The 19,874-nt window shown below is 43.8% G+C and overlaps 1 protein-coding gene across 3 annotated transcripts in view; it reads right to left on the minus strand.

Moving 5' to 3' along the window:
• Nucleotides 1-1,886: 1,886 nt before the first annotated feature.
• The window catches only part of wdr90 (WD repeat domain 90), an 80,782-nt gene continuing 62,794 nt past the window's right edge, over nucleotides 1,887-19,874 (minus strand). For 2 of the 3 annotated variants that reach the window (XM_068003281.1, XM_068003280.1), the window contains exons 33-44: nucleotides 18,577-18,733; nucleotides 14,409-14,599; nucleotides 12,971-13,139; nucleotides 12,780-12,891; nucleotides 12,345-12,516; nucleotides 11,503-11,625; nucleotides 11,007-11,187; nucleotides 10,679-10,809; nucleotides 10,363-10,506; nucleotides 8,447-8,572; nucleotides 5,839-5,923; nucleotides 1,887-2,465 (exon numbers count right to left, since the gene is read on the minus strand). In XM_068003281.1, coding sequence (XP_067859382.1) covers nucleotides 2,278-2,465; nucleotides 5,839-5,923; nucleotides 8,447-8,572; nucleotides 10,363-10,506; nucleotides 10,679-10,809; nucleotides 11,007-11,187; nucleotides 11,503-11,625; nucleotides 12,345-12,516; nucleotides 12,780-12,891; nucleotides 12,971-13,139; nucleotides 14,409-14,599; nucleotides 18,577-18,733 — 1,779 coding nt within the window. In that variant the 3' untranslated portion in view covers nucleotides 1,887-2,277. Of the gene's footprint in view, nucleotides 2,466-5,838; nucleotides 5,924-8,446; nucleotides 8,573-10,362; nucleotides 10,507-10,678; nucleotides 10,810-11,006; nucleotides 11,188-11,502; nucleotides 11,626-12,344; nucleotides 12,517-12,779; nucleotides 12,892-12,970; nucleotides 13,140-14,408; nucleotides 14,600-18,576; nucleotides 18,734-19,874 lie in introns of those variants that run through there. The other variant, XM_068003282.1, reaches the window with a different exon arrangement.

The following is a 19,874-nucleotide window of genomic DNA, read 5'->3' on the forward strand; positions in this document are numbered from 1 at the left end:
ATGATTACTTTTAGTCATTTCAGGTTTTGTTTATTTCCATTTTTTTGTGCAACAAATATTTATTCAACTGCCTTTAATTCATTTCATTCAAAAATCATTAAGATTAAAATTGGATGTTAATTAATTTCAACCTGAAGTCTCTAGTAGAAATTCTACTGCATTATTATTTTGTTGGATTTGGGCTTTGATTTTCATCAACAAAATTTGTTCCACTTCCAAAATATCTTGGCAAAATATGTATTCTCCTATAACCAAATGCAAGTCAGTTCAACTTAGTTGAAAACTTTTTTAAAAATTGTCAAAGCTGAACTCAATTCTCCTAAACAAAATATACAGTTAAAGCACCATACATTATCCTGAAAATCCCATTTGTAAAAATTATAAATTTAAATAGTAATATTTATCATCACAGCAGGTAAAGTTTGTGACTACTTGAGCACTGTCTGACTATGAATTAATGTTGAATATCACCGGATAATTTCAATAATATATACAGACATAAAAAAAGAGTGCTACCTTGGTATTAGGCTACAGATCTAATCTTTGATACAACTTGGGTTAGAAATTGGTTTATCAGTTATCAGGTGCCAAATGGTTGCAGGGAACAAAAGAGGCCCAAGGATCACGCGAGATTGGTTTTCGGGCCTCACCGTAATAATCGCGACGAGCTGCGGGCGCCAATCAGGCAGCCCCAAGCAGCTTGCCGGTGGAGGGAAGAAAACAAGAGGGGGGCGAGTGCGGGCCAGCAGTGGCAAACAATTTTGCTGTGGAGCAAGAAGAAGCAAAAAAACAAAATGTGACCAGAATTTCAATGAATGGTTTTGTAATATAGCTGTCAGTCCTACACTGTAGGTTAGTAACATTAATATTGTATCTTTCTAGGTAGCAGTCAGATGTCAAATTAACACTTGCCCTAAGATCAATCACTAGGACATATAGTGGCCAATTTTCAATTGACACGCACATCTGGCGGGCAAGTAGATGGAGCAATCGCACCAGCAAGAGGCCCAAACCATTTTCGTGATCAGGCCTCGTTTGAATTAGATTGGCAAGCCATTAGCACTCACAATTGGTGTCACTGGGGTTTCTGCCCCGCTTTTGGAGCGGCCTGCAGCGGTCCCTTTTATGGACTGCTGGTTAGGTCACTCCATGTCCAGTACCACTGGGCAAGAGTGTGCACATGCTCTGCCTATTGGTACCCGAAAACTATGTTGGGGTCTTACTGTTTCAGGTGGTAGCACTGGCTCGCCATTTTGAGGCCGCTCGAAAATCAAGTCGGATGGGCCTTGGGCAAGAATTCAGTGGAAAATTCTGCTACCCCCTCTTCACGCTGAAAATCAGGTTGGTAACCAGACAAAAATCATCCAAATGTCAGTGAAGAAATTCTGAAAATTCTTCAATACTGTGTGTGCGTGTTGGGGGTGGGGGAGGGAAAGAGGAGGGGGGAATTGGAGGTGTGGATTTGACTTCCAGATTAATTTTCAGATACCTTCTCTACACTTGTGTCCCATTTGCTTTTAAAATCACTCGTGAAAGAAAATTATACACTCTCTCACTAGAAAGGAATTCTCACTGTAAAGGAATTCTCACTATTTTGGACAGATCAATGATTTTTTTAAAACTTTATGTTTCATAAATTGAGCAGGATCTTTAGGCTTTACCCCAGTGAACTGCACAGTAAAAATGCCCTGTCCTGTAGGCTGGGTAATATTTCTGGACAGAACTGTAAAAACAGAAAATACACATACATTTTATCTTTTAAATTTTTGAGCAATGCTTTGATGGAATCCAATTAAGCAGAACTGTCCATCACAAACATCGAATCAACACTCATATTGGAGATCAGTAAGAAATTTTTATTTATGGAAAAGTACAAAAATCACTTGTATAATAAAAAATATTGAATGATCAGTATTACTCCACAAGTAGAATCTTGCAATAAAACCTTACCTAGCCAAAATTAATTTTAAAAATCTCAGTGCAACTATTCATTAAAAACTCCACTATGTGTGCAGTGCACCATCAACTACATCATTTAATGATTTCAACATTAATATCAGTATTTTACATTACTTAACTTTTCCTCCTGTAATAGCAGATGCCCTTTACAAAGCAATCTTGAGAACTGTAAAATTGTGTTAGAAATTAGCTATTTTATGAGATCTCCACAGTGAAAAGAGCCATACAAAATATGTGATCTCAGAGAGCTTTAGAAAGGGGGTCTGTATTTATGAAAGCAGTGACACAGCTCATACTCTTCACGTTTGCTGAGGGAGCTTAGAGATATTGCACATTGGTGAGGTTGCTTTGCAGTTTCTGGACCTCCCAGACCAGCACCTCATTGTATGCGGCAGATAGGAGGAATTTACCAGATGGTGTGAATCGAATGAAGTGAACGGCATCATTATGTCTGGTGAAATCCTGGAATTTTCCACATGGGTAGTGAATTAGCTTCAGAAGTCTCCCTGCGCAAAACCAGAAACATTAAGGATAACTTACAAAGTCTTGGTTGTGAAGCAATACTTTAAACTGGAGTTTGAACAGCTTGCCAATATTGCTACAGAATGTGTTAAAGGCAAAGTCCAGTCTCCCATTAACTTCTATTTAACACACAAAATTTGATGCACCCAAGACTCCAGTGTTACCTTCCCAGCAATCATTTTTCATTTAATCCACACAGAAAAAATAAATTTCAAAGTGTTCCACTTACTGAGTAGAAATATTTTACAGCAATTTTCTGCTGGTACTGCCATGTCACTCTCCACCGAAACAAAAAAAATGCAACAGATCTTGGATCAATCTTAGTGCCACAAGAAGTTCTACTTAGGTTTAAATGGCCCCTCATACCAATTAAAAGTTAGAGGGGAGTTCAGTACCATACAGAACAGAAAGGATCAGGATTGATCTTGGGTCTCTGCTGAATTAGCTGATTCAGCCAAGGTGGTGCAGGAGGCCCAGTCTGGGAGGGGGCAAAAGAAAAAAAAATATCAGCGAGGGTTCCCATTCCTAATTACTGGGAATTTGTTAGCGTTTAAAATGGAAATGCAGTACATGCTCCTTGTGGGGTCGCGCTTCTGTTTCTTGAGGCAGTTAATGGCAGAGCTGCAATCATTTACACCCCAAACCAGAAACTGGAAATGAGCACATTATGTTGTGACTGTATAGCCAAACTGGGCAGCCAGGGGTGGGGGGTTAGGAGAAATTAGATCATTAGAGGTAGCACACGCTCCACATGGGCATTAAGTTGTAGTAATTTTATTTGTTCATGCTAATGAATCAACTTGGTAAACAGTGTCATGCATGTTTATGCACAGACCCCATGTTAATTAACTTTTTTGCTCCTTAAGGAACTTGAGGGGGTTTTGTGCTAAATCTTTAAGGTTTAACTTTAAACCTTAAAGATATCCATCATCCATGTTTAGGGCTAGCATTAGAACAGTGGAAAAATGGAAAAGTGTTTAAAGCAACCTGGATCCAACACATGAGGGCTGTGTAGAAGCAGAGACAGATGCATGGAAAACTGTAGGCTGGTCTGATAGGAAAGTGCTCTATATGTCACAACTATCCCATGCGGGTATCTAGGCCATATACCATCAATCATGTTAAAGCCATCAGTTATGTTTCTGTAATCTAGACAGCAATAAAGTCTATAAAAAACTTTACCACTGCATTGTAAATGTTATCTACACAGGATCACTATGTTACTAATGGGACTACCAAAATTTATTACACATGCTGACAATCAACTCAAATGACTCTTTCTCAACTGAGTACAGGAGTTGGCTGTTGCTAGTTCAAAAATACTTGGATCCTTCACCACTTTGTCATTACTTCCATTACGGAGTAGTTATTTTCTGATGAGGGCGAGTCTCCCTAGTCTGTAGAATATTTTTCTTCCTACTTCTTTCTAGTCTCCCTGTGCCATGAATCATGTAACCAAACCTGAGTCTGTCACGTCGATTCACTCCACGTGATATCAAGAAACGGCTGAGTGCACTGGATACAGCAAAGGCTATGGGCCCCGACAACATCCCAGCTGTAGTGCTGAAGACTTGTGCTCCAGAACTAGCTGCGCCTCTAGCCAAGCTGTTCCAGTTCAGCTACAACACTGGCATCAACCCGACAATGTGGAAAATTGCCCAGGTATGTCCTGTCCACAAAAAGCAGGACAAATCCAATCCGGCCAATTACCGCCCCATCAGTCTACTCTCAATCATCAGCAAAGTGATGGAAGGTGTCGTCGACAGTGCTATCAAGCGGCACTTACTCACCAATAACCTGCTCACCGATGCTCAGTTTGGGTTCCGCCAGGACCACTCGGCTCCAGACCTCATTACAGTCTTGGTCCAAACATGGACAAAAGAGCTGAATTCCAGAGGTGAGGTGAGAGTGACTGCCCTTGACATCAAGGCAGCATTTGACCGAGTGTGGCACCAAGGAGCCCTAGTAAAATTGAAGTCAATGGGAATCAGGGGGAAAACTCTCCAGTGGCTGGAGTCATACCTAGCACAAAGGAAGATGGTAGTGGTTGTTGGAGGCCAATCATCTCAGCCCCAGGGCATTGCTGCAGGAGTTCCTCAGGGCAGTGTCCTAGGCCCAACCATCTTCAGCTGCTTCATCAATGACCTTCCCTCCATCATAAGGTCAGAAATGGGGATGTTCGCTGATGACTGCACAGTGTTCAGTTCCATTCGCAACCCCTCAGATAATGAAGCAGTCCGAGCCTGCATGCAGCAAGACCTGGACAACATCCAGGCTTGGGCTCATAAGTGGCAAGTAACATTCGCGCCAGATAAGTGCCAGGCAATGACCATCTCCAACAAGAGAGAGTCTAACCACCTCCCCTTGACATTCAACGGCATTACCATCGCCGAATCCCCCACCATCAACATCCTGGGGGTCACCATTGACCAGAAATTTAACTGGACCAGCCATATAAATACTGTGGCTACGAGAGCAGGTCAGAGGCTGGGTATTCTGCGGCGAGTGACTCACCTCCTGACTCCCCAAAGCCTTTCCACCATCGACAAGGCACAAGTCAGGAGTGTGATGGAATACTCTCCACTTGCCTGGATGAGTGCAGCTCCAACAACACTCAAGAAGCTCGACACCATCCAAGATAAAGCAGCCCGCTTGATTGGCACCCCATCCACCACCCTAAACATTCACTCCCTTCACCACCGGCGCACTGTGGCTGCAGTGTGCACCATCCACAGGATGCACTGCAGCAACTCGCCAAGGCTTCTTCGACAGCACCTCCCAAACCCGCGACCTCTACCACCTAGAAGGACAAGGGCAGCAGGCACATGGGAACAACACCACCTGCACGTTCCCCTCCAAGTCACACACCATCCCGACTTGGAAATATATCGCCGTTCCTTCATTGTCGCTGGGTCAAAATCCTGGAACTCCCTTCCTAACAGCACTGTGGGAGAACCGTCACCACACGGACTGCAGCGGTTCAAGAAGGCGGCTCACCACCACCTTCTCAAGGGCAATTAGGGATGGGCAATAAATGCCGGCCTTGCCAGCGACGCCCACATCCCGTGAACGAATAAAAAAAAAATATCATTCTAAAACCAGCTGATGGGAAGTGCAGTAGAATAACTCTGATCCATAACAGCATTTCTCAGTAGCCACTGGTTCAAATCCCATTCCAACCAATACCACCCTGACGTCACTAAGTGGGTTTATTTTTCCTGTACCTCGCTCAGTGCAAGTTATTTATCCATTTTATACATGTAATCTTTGAGAATAAAAATAAAATAATATTTTGTGATGAGGTCATGTGATTGCACATGTCTTTTCTGTTTGTGTATGAACAAAACTCACTCTTACCATTGGTCCCAACAGCAATAAGCTGTCCTCCTGGAGAGAGGCTCAAACTTGTAGCCCAGTGAGGCAAAGCTATCTTCTTAATTGTCTGCAAACATACACAAAAAAGTGTTTGGGTTATACAAAGGGTGATACTACAAACATAAGGGCTCCAAATATCATTTTGTTTCTCAAGTGAGTTAATATTTTCTGTGCTCATCAAAGCTGGGGCAGAAATACCTTTTGGCACCCAGTGGAGCGTCAGGGATCTCCAGGTAATGTATAGCGGCGGCCGCAGCAGCCGCAACAGCAACAACAACTTGCATTTATATAGCGCCTTTAACGTAGTAAAACGTCCCAAGGCGCTTCACAGGAGTGCTATCAAACAAAATTTGACACTGAGCCACATAAGGAGATAGTAGGACAGGTGACCAAAAACTTGGTCAAAGAGGTAGGTTTTAAGGAGTGTCTTAAAAGAAGAGTGAGAGGTAGCGAGGCGGAGAGCTAAGGGAGGGAATTCCAGAGCTTAGGGCCTAGGCTGCTGAAGGCACGGCTGCCAATGGTGGAGTGATTAAAATCAGCGATGCGTAAGGGGCCAGAATTGGAGGAGCACAGCAATCTCAGAGGGTTGGAGGGCTGGAAGAGATCACAGAGATAGGGAGGGGCGAGGCCACGGAGAGATTTGAAAACAAGGATGAGAATTTTAAAATCAAGGCATTGCCGGACCGGGAGCCAATGTAGGTCAGCAAGCGCAGTGGTGATGGGAGAGCGGGACTTGGTGCGAGTTAGGATCTGGGCAGCAGAGTTTTGGATGAGCTCAAGTTTATGGAGGGTGGAAGATGGGAGGCTGGCCAGGAGAGCATTGGAATAGTCAAGTCTGGAGGTAACAAAGGTGTGGATGAGGGTTTCACCAGCAGATGTGTTGAGACAGGGACGAAGATGGGCGGTTACAGAGGTGGAAGTAGGCAGTCTTGGTGATGGAGCGGATATGTTGTCGGAAGCTCATCTTAGGGTCAAATAGGACAGCAAGGTTGCGAATGGTCTGATTCTCCAGACAGTGGCCAGGGAGAGGGGTGGAGTCGGTGGCTAGCGAACAGTTTGTGGCGGGGACTGAAGACAATGGCTTCAGTCTTCCCAATATTTAGTTGCAGGAAATTTCTGCTCATTCAGTACTGGATGTTGGAAAAGCAGTGTGACAAATCAGAGACAGTGGAGGGTTCGAGGGAGGTGGCAGTGAGGTAGAGCTGGGTATCATCAGCGTACGTTGTGTTTTCGGATGATGTCGCAGAGGGGTAGCATGTAGATGAGAAATAGGAGGGGGCCAAGGATAGATCCTTGGGGATCTCCACAGGTAATGGTACGGGAGCTGGAAGAGAAGTCATTGCAGGTGATTCTCTGGCTACGTCTGGACAGATAAGAATGGAACTAGGTACGGAAAAAATTAATAGTAAAGCTCCCTCTAGTCTGCTTAAACAATGTAGCCATTCCCAAACCATAGAAAAACATCCATACTGGACAATTAAAATTTCCATTTCCCACATCAGCCATTATCTCTGACTGAGATTGCCAATTAGTCCCAGAAGTGAAAACAAAGTGTTTCTTTCCCCCCCTCACCAATTTTCTCCTTCCTTGCAATAGTACAGTTCCATGGAAACTGGACCTACTCCAGTAGCTTATCTTCATTCAGGTCTGGACTTTGACAGTGAGTCTCAGCAGGCTATTCATTATAAAGCACACTATCATCCAGAATTCTGCCAAAACACCCATATTAAAGCGGTGACTTGACAAATTCCATGTAAATTTAGAACTTGGCCATTTATTTAACTGGTATTCGGGGCCTATAGGATCTCTTAGGTCAGTGGATGGACACATGTTATACAGTTAAGATAGGTTAAACAATTTCTGGACACATGATCTTTGGGGGTAATTTTAACCTCCCAGGGTGAGTTTGGGGGGTGGGGGGGAAAGAGGTGGTGGGGGGGGGTTAAAAATTTTAAAATAGGCAACCCGACCCCAACCAGACCATTTCCGATTTTAACGGAGGCGGGTTGGTGGGCGGGTGACCAACCCGCTCTCAGAAGGTGGGTTGGTCACTAAAATATTTTAAGAAGGCTGCGTGCCTCCGATTTACCTTAACTTTTAGTTTTAACGCCATAAGGTCGGGTTTCCTGGGCTTCAGGAAACCAGGCAGTTGAAGGGAGGTGTGAAGAGCTGGATCCATCAGGTAAGTAAGTGCCTTTACATCACTGCTTGTGGGCCAGGAGGAGCAGGAGTGCTTCCCCCGGGCCCACTAAGCTTACCTCCCTATTATTATTGGGGCCTTTGTTTCTGTAGGTTTTCCCCCTCCCCATTTTTACTTTTTTCTGGGGGTTGGTTCAGTTATGCCAGGCATCACTCTCCAAATGACCTGTTCCCAAGCATCTGCAATTCCACATTGCAACCGACCGCTGGACTGTATTATAGATTGATTCTCGGCCCTAAGTTGGAGATCAGAAACTCATTGTGTGAAGAACAGAAGATGCTGGTTTACATTTGCCATTTCCTTGGTGCAGACTATCAGTGTACAAATATGCTGTCCCACAAGTGACACCACAAGTTTTAAAAAAAAGTTTAGATAGTTGCTGGCATATACCTGTTTTCCACAGAGACTGTACAAGGTAATCTCTGGCTTCACTCCAAATCCCACATATACCACTACGCCACTCTGACTGGGTGAAAAGGCGGCCAGGCTTGGTGGCAGGCTACTCTGGTCATATACCTGAGAGAAATAAAAAATATTTGAAATCACACAACGTAAGTCCTTAGAGAGGGTGCAGAAGAGATTTACTAGAAAGGTAGCAGGGATGAGGGACATCAGTTACGTGGAGAGATTGGAGAAGCTGGGGTTGTTCTCCTTAGAACAGAGAAGATTAAGGGGAGATTTGATTGAGGTGTTCAAAATCATGAACAGTTTTGATACAGTAAATGAGAAACTGTTTCCAGTGCAGAAGGGTCGGTAACCAGAGGATACAGACTTAAGGTGATTGTCAAAAGAGCCAGAGGCAACATGAAGAAACATTTTTTACGCAGTGAGTTGTAATGATCTGGAATACACTGCTTGAAAGGGTGGTGGAAGCAGATTCAATAGTAACTTTCAAAAGGGAATTAGATAAATACTTGAAGGGAAAAAAATTACAGGGCTTTGGGGAAAGAGCAGGGGAATGGGATTAATTGGATAGCTCTTTCAATGAACCAGCACAGGCACGATGGGCTGAATGGACTCCTCCTATGCTGTTCCTAACATGAAACATCACAAGATCATAGAAACATCTTCTGGTGACTATTGTGACCTTTATTTAGTATACAGAAAGCTTGTTTTTTCTTTATTCTTAACACAGAAAAAAGCACAAGCATAATATGGCCATACACTTTCCTTTGTGGGTTCAAGCCCCACTCCAGAGACTTGAGCATATAATCTTGTTTGACACTTCAGTGTAGTGCTGTTTGAAGTGCTACCTTTTCAATGAGACGTTAAACAGAGATCCCATCTGCCGGTCAAGATGGATGTAAAGGATCTACAGGAGTTTTCACGGTGTTCTGGCCAATACGGATCCCTCAACCAACACCACTAAAACAGATTATCCGGTCATTTATTTCATTGCTGCTTGAAGGATTTTGCTGTGCGCAAATTGGCTGCCACATCTGCCTACATTACAATAGTAACGACACTTTAAAAGTACTTAGTTGGCTGTGAAGTGTTTTGGGACATCCTGAGGATATGAAAGATTCTTTCTTTCTCCTCATGCTTCCAACACACAATGCTGGCTCTAAACCAGCCACACCAATCTATGCAACCCTCCTTCACACATGCACGCAGAGAGTTGTTCTACTTTACCCTGCCACACGGCTGACTCTACAAAACGCTTACACACCCACAAAGCCAGGACCACCAGTTACCTTCTGTATTCACAAATACACAGATTCCAACTATCTTATCATCCCACATAGTGTCTAACTCTTAAACCACAACATTATAGAATCATAGAAGTTTACAACATGGAAACAGGCCCTTCGGCCCAACATGTCCATGTCGCCCAGTTTATACCACTAAGCTAGTCCCAATTGCCCCATAGATGAGAAATATAACAGAACCTGGTTTTACATGTTTGGCAAACAGATCCCATCCTGTCCTTTACGGCTGCATATGTTGATACCATATTTCCGGCCGTAACAGAAACGATTGGGTAATTTCCCCGTCAATCACACCTGGAGACCGCACTGCTGTAAGTGACTGGAATTGATTTTACGCACATAATTTGTATTATGTAACTATCCTCCACTCGCTGTATTTTGCTGGAGAAATAATCCTGCTTTTATTGGGAGATGTTGCTGTAGTTTCGGTCGTGAGTTCTGTTTGCTGTAGTTCCTACAGACTCTGTTTAAATTGTCTGTTTGCTGCAAGTCCTGCCATAAGTCCCGCCCCATCTCCAACTCATTGGCTGAAACAGTGGTGTCAATAGACACTCTGGTCCTTTACCCACTCCCAAATAAAACAGAAATTAGCCTCACCTCAGGTTTAACAGGTGCTGGGAACGTCAACCAATCAATGAGCTCACATTTGTCTTTATGCCAATCAGCAGCCCAAACACTAACACGTCGATCTGAACTGACAGCCAACCACATTTCACATCCTTCAAGTCCAAATTCGTCATACTGGAAAAGAAATGCAAAATAATCCAGTGCTCTAAATTTAGATTCTAAAGCCTGTGTCAATTTGTTACCCATGTTAGTTGAAAACAGCATGGAAAGCATCTTAAGATGCTCAGTGGAGTGTTGTAGCTAATTGCAATTTTATGCCATCATTTTTAATTAATACTGAACTTACTTTTTTCCGTGTACATTCGATTGTAGTAATAGGAGAACCTTTATGATCACTAATAACACGGACGGTGATTCCTGTCCGAGGGCTGCTGACAGCCATCAGGCCATCTTTACCTCCTGAAATGATGACCTCACCTGGGGACAAATGCAAAATATCTGTCAATGTGAATCACACGCAATAGATCAGGACTACTCATGCAGTAGTAATGGCAGGACAGTGGGTGTGCATTCTGGGCAGAACCCATGCATTAGTGCTGTATGCTTATGATCAGCATTCTAATGTGTGTAACAAGGAACATGTGTGCTCTATATTAGTAGTCAGTGGAACATACCATCCATGGAGTACGCAATAGCACTGACTGCCACAGGGTGAGGATGAATCTTCAATTCCATCTCAGTTTTCAACACTCCAAAGAGACGTATTGTGCCATCACTGTATCCTGCCACTATTTGCTGTTTATCAGCACACTCCCTTGAGTTAAGTGTTGGGCTCCATGCCATGCACAAGCAGCTCTGGGACAAAACAGAGGAAGTTATCAAAGTGTGAATGCCTTCCCAAACAATGTCAGTTTTTCTATCTACCGTAACCTCTCTAGAAACTAGTGATAAGTTCCAATGAAACAACCGCTGTACACTATTCACATATGCATTAAATATCTGCTAGTAGAATGAAGAAAAACATTACTATGCTCAATAAATGTTATATTGTTTCATAACTTAGTAACATCACTTTACTTTATATTGCTGATGAAAACTCCCTTCATCATCTATTGTAAGACAAACTATCCCTCAACCAATTTGTGGTGCATTTCCCTTTTGGTAACATACCTGATTAAGAACATGAAACTGAACAACCAGCTCAGTGCTGTGCATGACCCACACCCTTAGGCTGCCATCCTCTGCACATGTGGCAAAGTGACTTTCATCTGGGCTAAAAATCACCTGGTTAACCTGAAGGAAGGAAAAAAAGTGGTTGAAATGCTCAACAATCTCTGGCTTATTTACACTTATGAGGACTCTGAGGGCAACTCCCAAATTCTACTGTGAGCCAGATACAGAAATTCCTTGTTTGCATTCGTCTCAAATGAGAGATTCCGAAGTGCTAGGGCACAGGAGACATTGCATTGGACACAAACACCATGATATATTACAAACAATAGAGCGTGGAATTAATTTTCACACTAAAAAGGACATTATGCATTTATTTTTAAGAAGTAATTTTAGCATATGTTCCTTTATTTATTTAGAAGTGTATGAAATCCCTTCTCTGCTCCATGGCTCTGGCAATGCTGAGTCAGCCAGCAAGTGCACAAAACTATTCTGAGGTTAACTTTCCCTTTGAATTTCCCTCCACTAAGGGTTATCTTTCATCCTTTCTTTCACACAATCTAAAGATATTATTTTTTAAAATATTTTTTATTTATGCACTAATTCTAGCAAATTATGCTTCACCTTCCGTTGCCCAGAGAATAGGTCTGCTCGGACACTCAACAAAACAACCCCTCCGATTTCACTCTCCCGTTGTAGGGGGGGCTCACAGTTTCCACTCAATGCAGCTCCGGACAGGAAATAAGTAGGGCACTCACTGAATCTTCATTGGCCCTTTGCTCCATGATTGAGTGTTAATGCTGACTAATCTCACCCTTTAAAGAGTCTGGAAGTTACCTAACCTTGTTTCTGTGGCCGCTGATCAGACGGATGCTGGTATTTTCAGCCCAGTTTATATACCATAGTGTCCCCGCTGTAGTTCCCACAATACCCATGTCCATGATATCATCAAAGACTGCACTAACTACTGTACCGTCCAGAATCATTTCATGTTCCAGGAGCACCGAACTCGACCTGAAAGGAAAATCAGAACTGTCAATATAGATGCGTTGGATAAGTTATATACCGCAGACACAAACACATCTAGACAAGGTATCACATTATGTACCCTAAACGGACACATCTTACTTCATATAAACCCAGTCTTCTGAAATGTACAAGGCTTAATCTTTCCTAATAATAATTAAGCAATTTCCATACAGTTATAACTTAGACAAAGAGCCTCAGCCCAGCACACCCAGCAACGCAGTGACGAAGCCCCATTATAGCAGCATCACCTTGCTCCTGTGCCCTCAAGTCTCATCTCCTGCACTGCAGCAACCGCCCATAGCCGGATTTTCTTTGTGTTACTGCCACTCATCAGTCGATATCCTCGACATTGCACAATTCCTGTGACAGTAGAATTGTACAGTAAATAACACTATATTGCACTGTATAAGATGCTGTGCCAAATTGTATTTATACTTACCAATCTCTCCCTCATCTGCATCCCAAGTCATGAAACACCTATTGTGCTGGGTGTCCCATGCACAGATCTTCCCTGTGTTGGTAGCAGTATAAAGAACAGAATCACTGTTATAGCACAGTGCAGTGAGCTCCCCAGCACCCACCTCATCCGGGATTGAGACTCTGTGAACCTACAACAAAATCACATAGAACATTCAGAATTATTGGCAAGATCAGAACTTATTTTACTCAAAGGAACTGATGGGTAAGTGTGGGACATAGAATGGGTAGCTACGTTTAACAGGACGTAAACTAGCAGCGAGCTATTGACTCAAGTTACCAGGCTCAACTCAAGATCTTCTAGAAGCTGGTTACAAAACAGCATTAAGTGCAAGTCAGATGTCTGCCTTTTTTCTTAGAAACATATAGTTCATAATACTAAGTTAAAAAATAATTGCCTCATCTGAGAAATAAATTCAATTTTCCTATACTGATCTCTGATCAGCAGCACATCACCTGGCAAAATATTCCATGTCCTCCTAACACTGCAGTAAGATCAATATTTGACCAGTTAATCATCTTGTTCTAATACACTATAGAGTTGCTGAACTGAATAAATTAAACCAAGCACTGCAAGAAGCCAGCAAATATTGCTGAATCTCCCCGTGTTGAGGTTAAAAATTAATGGGATCGCAGACACTGGGATCTCACACAAAGAGCACTTTATTTTTCACAGGGAAACCAGGAATTATTAAATTATATTAGTATATAATAAACTTTAAAGGCTTAATGTTCAAACTTTATGGTTGCACATAAAAGGCCTAATATTCAGACTTCTGTGTAAATACAGTTTGCATGCTTATTTTTTGAGCAAAACTGTTAATTTCTGCATCAATTATTACTTTTATATTCAAGTATGAGAGAGTGCATGTGCGTCTCGCATCCAGGTCAGGACTGGGTTTAGCTGTGATGCATCCATTGTTCAATAGCCTTCTGACTAGCTTGCTGTCTAGGTTCAGAAGAATGGCCTAGGTAACAGGAAATATGCTAGCCCCAATGGAACCACGCCCGAGCAAAGTCACTGTCTTTAGCAGAAGAATGGGGAAGAGGGGGGGTGGGAAGATACGTTACAACAGATATATTTTTTAGGTTGATTGTGGGACAAATCAGCAGACTGGGGGTTTAACTCCACGTGTAGTTTCTGATTTCTCCTGGGCCATAATTAAAGAAACAGATGGAGGGCTTTTTGGCAGGTTAGTTACCTTGTGCTGGTCTTAAACATACATCAAGATTACAAAGCAGAACCAACAAAGCCTGAAATTAGATGTCCTCCCAGTCAATGGAAGTCATGTGGCATGAGGTAATTTAAAGAGGGTGTTCAAAATACACTTAAAATAAGGAAAAGCCCAATAGTAAACACTTGACTTTTAAGAAATGCATTCTAGCATGCAAAAACTGACCTTGAGTTGTACTTCATTACCAGCCTGTTCTACCAGCCAGAAATGCACAGCTCCTACACCCACACAGGCAAACTCACTGACAGCAGTTGGGTCAAATGCTAAATCATGGACAGGATCGAATACTCTTGTTGTTGCCAACAGCTCATAATTCCTGGTATTCCATAAAGCAATTGTGAGATCCCTGTAATCTCCTGGAAAGAATTAGAGCATCAATCAGCATCAATAAGCTTTGGGGGTCATATCCTGTAACACATACACCTAATATAAACTTTGAAGAATGCAGTGGCATTTCTGTATCCAAAACAAATCAAAACAAGTTACAACAGAAATATCAGAACTATCTTTTAGGTTAATTGTAGGACAAATTCAAATTGATTTTAATTTGTCTCACTGTAAAAAAAATAAGAGTTAGCTACTGAATGTAAAAGGAATAAAACAACGATTGTGTGTTTTATCATAAGCAATATGAAGTGGAAGCACAGCGCAGTCTTGTTATTACAACAGCATAATCACTTGGTTTACAGCTCTGCCGTTACATAATGCTACTCAGTATGGTATCAAGTGGAGCATTGTATAAAATACCATACAACTCATGATTTAGTACTGCAAAAAAATGCTTCAACTGTTTGCTCCTGCTCGCCATTCATTTTTTAAAAATCTAATGTCTCATCTTGTTTAATCTCTTTTACTTTATTTTCAGCAACTTTAAAAATGAACGTTCATCGACCTGAAACATTGGGCTCGATTTTACCGGCGGGTTTCCTGCGGGGGGCCCCCGAAAATCCCGCTATCCAGTCACGTGACCGGATCGCGCCGAGATCCCGGCCACTTCCGGGTGCCACGCTGACGTGCGGGGCTGCGTGCGCAGGCCCCGCTGGTGGGAATCCCGCAGGCAATTAAAGCCAGCGGGGTTCCACTTGAGTGTACTTACCTTGCTTGTTGAGGTCATTAAATGAGCTGAAGCAGCTGTCAAAACAGGAAGTGTGGGATTTTAGCTTCAAGGCAGTGAGTTTCACACACTGGGGGAAACAGTCTCCCTTCAACCGGTCGTGTTCCAGCCAGCAGCCTGTGGCAGCTGCCAAGGTGCACTCCACAGCGGGTGGGAGAGCCCTCACCCACGCAGGAGGCCACCGCGTCACGTAGGGCAACCCCTGCCCTCCACCACCCCCCGCCAAGCCAGAGGACAGACCGACGTGAAACCTCAGCCCCAGTGCGAGGAACCACCTACCTACCCTGCACAACCCCTCAGACCAACACCTGCCAGATGGGTGGTGCGTTGACATCCTCGGAGGACGAACAGCATGACCAGCCCCAGCAGCCTCACAGTCCACGCCGTCCACCTCTGACACGTGGAGCTCCACAACAGAGTGCTGTGACACATCCACCTGTACAGCAGGAGGGAGGGCTACCGCAGAGAGAGACGCGTCGCAGAGGGCACTACCCTCCGCACAGGGTCCACAGACCGAGGCGCAGCTCCCCGGACCTCTCGGAGCAGCAGTGCACACGGAGGCGCAGATTCACTCGACATGTAGTCGTGGAGATCTGCAGGCTCTTTCATGCCGAGCTGCTCCTGGCTGGCCCCAGCACCATCTGCTTACCTGTCGCTGCCAAAGTCACCACTGCCCTCCACAACTTCTCCTCCGCATCATTCCAGGGTGCAGCCGGGTACACCGCCGATGTGTCTCAGTCGTCTGCGCGGAAGAGCCCTGCAAATACACCTGCACCTACTCTGCAGTAACACAATGGGTGGCATCAGTGGTGGGTCCTCATAGTGATACCCAGGAGCGGGCATTATTGGACACAACAGACAGGATTCGCGGAGACATGGCAGTGGTGGTGCCAATATAATGTGTGATGTTTGTTGCTCTGAAATTCAATATAGGTAACACCCATGGCAAACCCTCAGACACCCTTGTGCATCCCCTTCATGCTCATGACACGTTTGCCTTACGCTGCCTACTGCACATATGCGATGCATGTCCTGTGGCTGCAGCACAGGTGGTGGCAGGTTGAGTGAGGCTGGCCATGAGAGAGATGCACGAGAGGGTGAGTATGGGATAGAGCCATGAGATTGTATGAGGATTGGGTTGCGTGTTAGTGGCGGGTGAGTACTGGCGAGGTGAGTAGGTGCAGGTAAGATGAGGATGGGGTTTCAGTGGGTATGAGGGGTGATGTGACAGAGTAGTGTTGGCGGTGCCGAAGGAGATGTGGGGTGGGGGCAGTGTTGTGGCAGACGGAGTGTAGGGGAAAGACTACGTGTTCTCATTGTGGCTGACCTACTGAGGTCATTGGAGCGCCTCCTGCACTGTATGCAGGTGGGCGATATGTTGGTGGTGCAGGTGACCCCCTCTGCCACCTCGAGCCAGGCCTTCTTGGTGGCAGAGGCAGGCCGCTTCCTCCCGCCCGCCGGGTGGAAGATCTCTGTCCTCCCCCTCCTCCTCACCCCATCTGATGATACCTGGGGTGAGGCATCATTAAACTGGGAGCCGCCTTCCCCCTGGGCTGCTCCATGCTGTAATTTGTTCCATTGGTTGCAGCATCTGTCAGTGGAGGACTGCCCCTTTAAGTAGAGAGCCTCCAGCTGACAGATCGTACGGCGCATGCGCAGCCCGCCCGACGCGCAGACCAGCAGCGCGGAGCCCGGAGGAGCAGGTAAGTGATTCCAATTAGTGCATTGCCTGCTACGATCGCGCGGGCAACCCACTAATTTCACCGGGCGCGGAGGCCACGCACCCGAAACCCAACCCGCCGGAAACCCGCAGGCCTGCTAAACAGGCCCATTAACTCTGCTTCTCTCTCCACAGATGCTGCCTGGCCCACTGTATTACCAGCACTTTGTTTTTATTTTAGATTTCCAGCATCGACAGTATTTTGCTTTTGTTCATGCATGTCTCTGTTAGCAATGGAAACAGCATATACTCTGACTCATTCAGCAGAAGCGCCACTCTGAAGGAAATTAGGTTAGACTGATCCCAAAGAGCTGATCCAGAGCTTGCTTCTGCTTGTGTTATTTTGATATTTTTCTTTTGGAAAAAGACTTTCTAGGAGAAGGTATACCAGTCACGAGCTTTGTTTATTGTAACTGATTTCTTTTTCCTTTTCTGACAATAGAGTAGGGATAATTACAAATAATTCCGATTCAGAGGAGTGGCCCAAAATCTTTATGATCAGGGCAGAGATAAAACATAATGGGAGCAGCGGAAAGCTGTAAAAGGTGTGACTAATTTTAATTTCAGTACAGCCAATTTTATTTGAAATGAAATGCCATCTAGCTTGATCTTTTATCAAATGAGGGCAGCTGAGTACAAATGAATGTACTGTGCAAATGTTTACAAAGATAGGTTAGAACAAGACAATACTTTAGCCCATTTGATCTCATTCTTCCAGAATACTAACTCCACCCCATTGTAGCATCTAGCTGTTTATAAAGGTTCTTTTATATTTAGAACCTTTGCAGTTGGATCATGGGAAAGTGATGTCTGTTCACCAGATCCCTTAAGCTGACTGCAGAATTATAGGTCCACTAAATGGGTAAATACTATGAAAGAAGAGGGAACAGAACTTATGTTTGGATGGTCTCTAATCATCTTCATTTTCAAAAGGATTGAAAAAAAAATCACTTCCCAAGTATGGTAAAAATCCAAATGCACTTAGCCCTGATCTGGCCATTAGGAGGTGCATGAAGGTGAGCTGGAAAGAGCATGGCCTATGCTAGCTGATTCTTCCCAACTATACTGCTGAAATAATGAATGTATAATTTCTGTCCTAAAACTTTTATGGCACAGACTGTTGGATCACCAATGAGCTGTATCATTAACAAATGTATTTTTAATTTGTTGAACAAATCTATCCCTTGTTGCACATGCAAATGGCAGAGTTGGTTCAAATGATGCCCATTTTCAAAAATAAAATTCAACTATCTAGTGCCGGGGTGGGAGAAGACACTTCCCAAGAGAGATCAAGGCTGCTGAAAAGCATTTTGTGTTATAGTCATGACCATTTATTTCATCAGATATAGCCACAACGTAAATCTCTCCCCTTCTATAATTTGATTAAATCCTGAAAAGGTACAATATCGGAAACAAAACTGTCCCAATATCAGATTATCCCCATCAAGCAATGCCCAATGATCTACTCACATTGAACAAAATAGTGTTTCTGAACCTACCAGCAGACATCAGGAACCTGTCGTCCCTGGAGTAGGCCATAGCTTGTACCTCAGTCGTGTGTTGAGAAAGTACCTTCTTACAACAGCCACCTGTCACATCCCAAATAAAGATACAACAGCCAGTCTTATCCGGACCTCCTGAAGCTGAGGCGAGATCCTTCCAGACAGAACAAAGAGAGCAATAATTATCAGGCAAATCCTCCTGTTTTTGTTAAGGGATGAAACCAGTAATTGAAGGAATCCACAAATCTCATACAGGTTCCACTCCAAGGAAACTTGGCTGAACTCAAAACTGAGGAGAGGTGAACAAAATGGTGCACACCTCTGCAAAAGCTCACCCCCCTCGGCGTTTGGTTGGGGGGGGGGGGGCGGTTGCGAAAGAGAGTTAACCTTCCTTTGCCTATTGCTCTTCCTCCAGGCACATCTCCTAATATGTTTCTTTGCTTCCCCCCTCAAGGTTGAAGAGATAACGGAAAGAGCATGGCATAGGCTCTATAACCTATCCTTATTAAGACCAAGTTTTCAAAGGGTCACAACCTTCCATACACAACATCTGATGAAATTAATTGTTTCTATCCAAGACATCATGTTGGCCTTAGGTGCACTATGCCCTAAAAGAACTGACCAGTTATAACAGATTGTGAGTGTACATTTTTTTTTAAGTCAACGTTTATAAAAGGACACTATGAAATTATGCATATTGCTGAATATTACAAGACATTATTAAATGAATTTTAAGAAATGGAAAGGAACATACTCCCTTTTCTTCCCCCCTATCCCCCCAAAAAACTTAGCTGGGAACAGAGGATTTTACACATTATATACATAGAATCATAGAATGATTACAGCACAGGAGGCCATTTGGCCCATGCCAGCTCTTTCCCTGTAGCCCTGCAAATTTTTTCCCATCAAGTATTTATCCAATTCCTTTTTGAAAGCCACGATTGAATCTGCATCCACTTTCAGGCAGCGCATTCCAGGTCATAACTACTCGCTACGTAAAAAAGTTTTTCCTCATGTCGCCTTTGGTTCGTTTGCCAATCATTTTAAATCTGTGTCCTCTGGTTCTCGACCCTTCCGCCAATGGGAACAGTTTTTATTTATTTACTTTATATAAACTCATGATTTTGAACATTTCTATCAAATCTCCTCTCAACCTTCTCTGTTCTAAGAAGAACAACCCCAGTTTCTCCAGTCTATCCACATAACTGAAGTCCCTCATCCCTGGACGATTCTAGTAAATCTTTTCTGCACCCTCTCTAAGGCCTTCACATCCTTCCTAAAGTGCAGTGCCCAGA

This window comes from Heptranchias perlo, chromosome 22, assembly GCF_035084215.1.
Source record: "Heptranchias perlo isolate sHepPer1 chromosome 22, sHepPer1.hap1, whole genome shotgun sequence".
Classification (NCBI taxonomy): Eukaryota; Metazoa; Chordata; class Chondrichthyes; order Hexanchiformes; family Hexanchidae; genus Heptranchias; species Heptranchias perlo.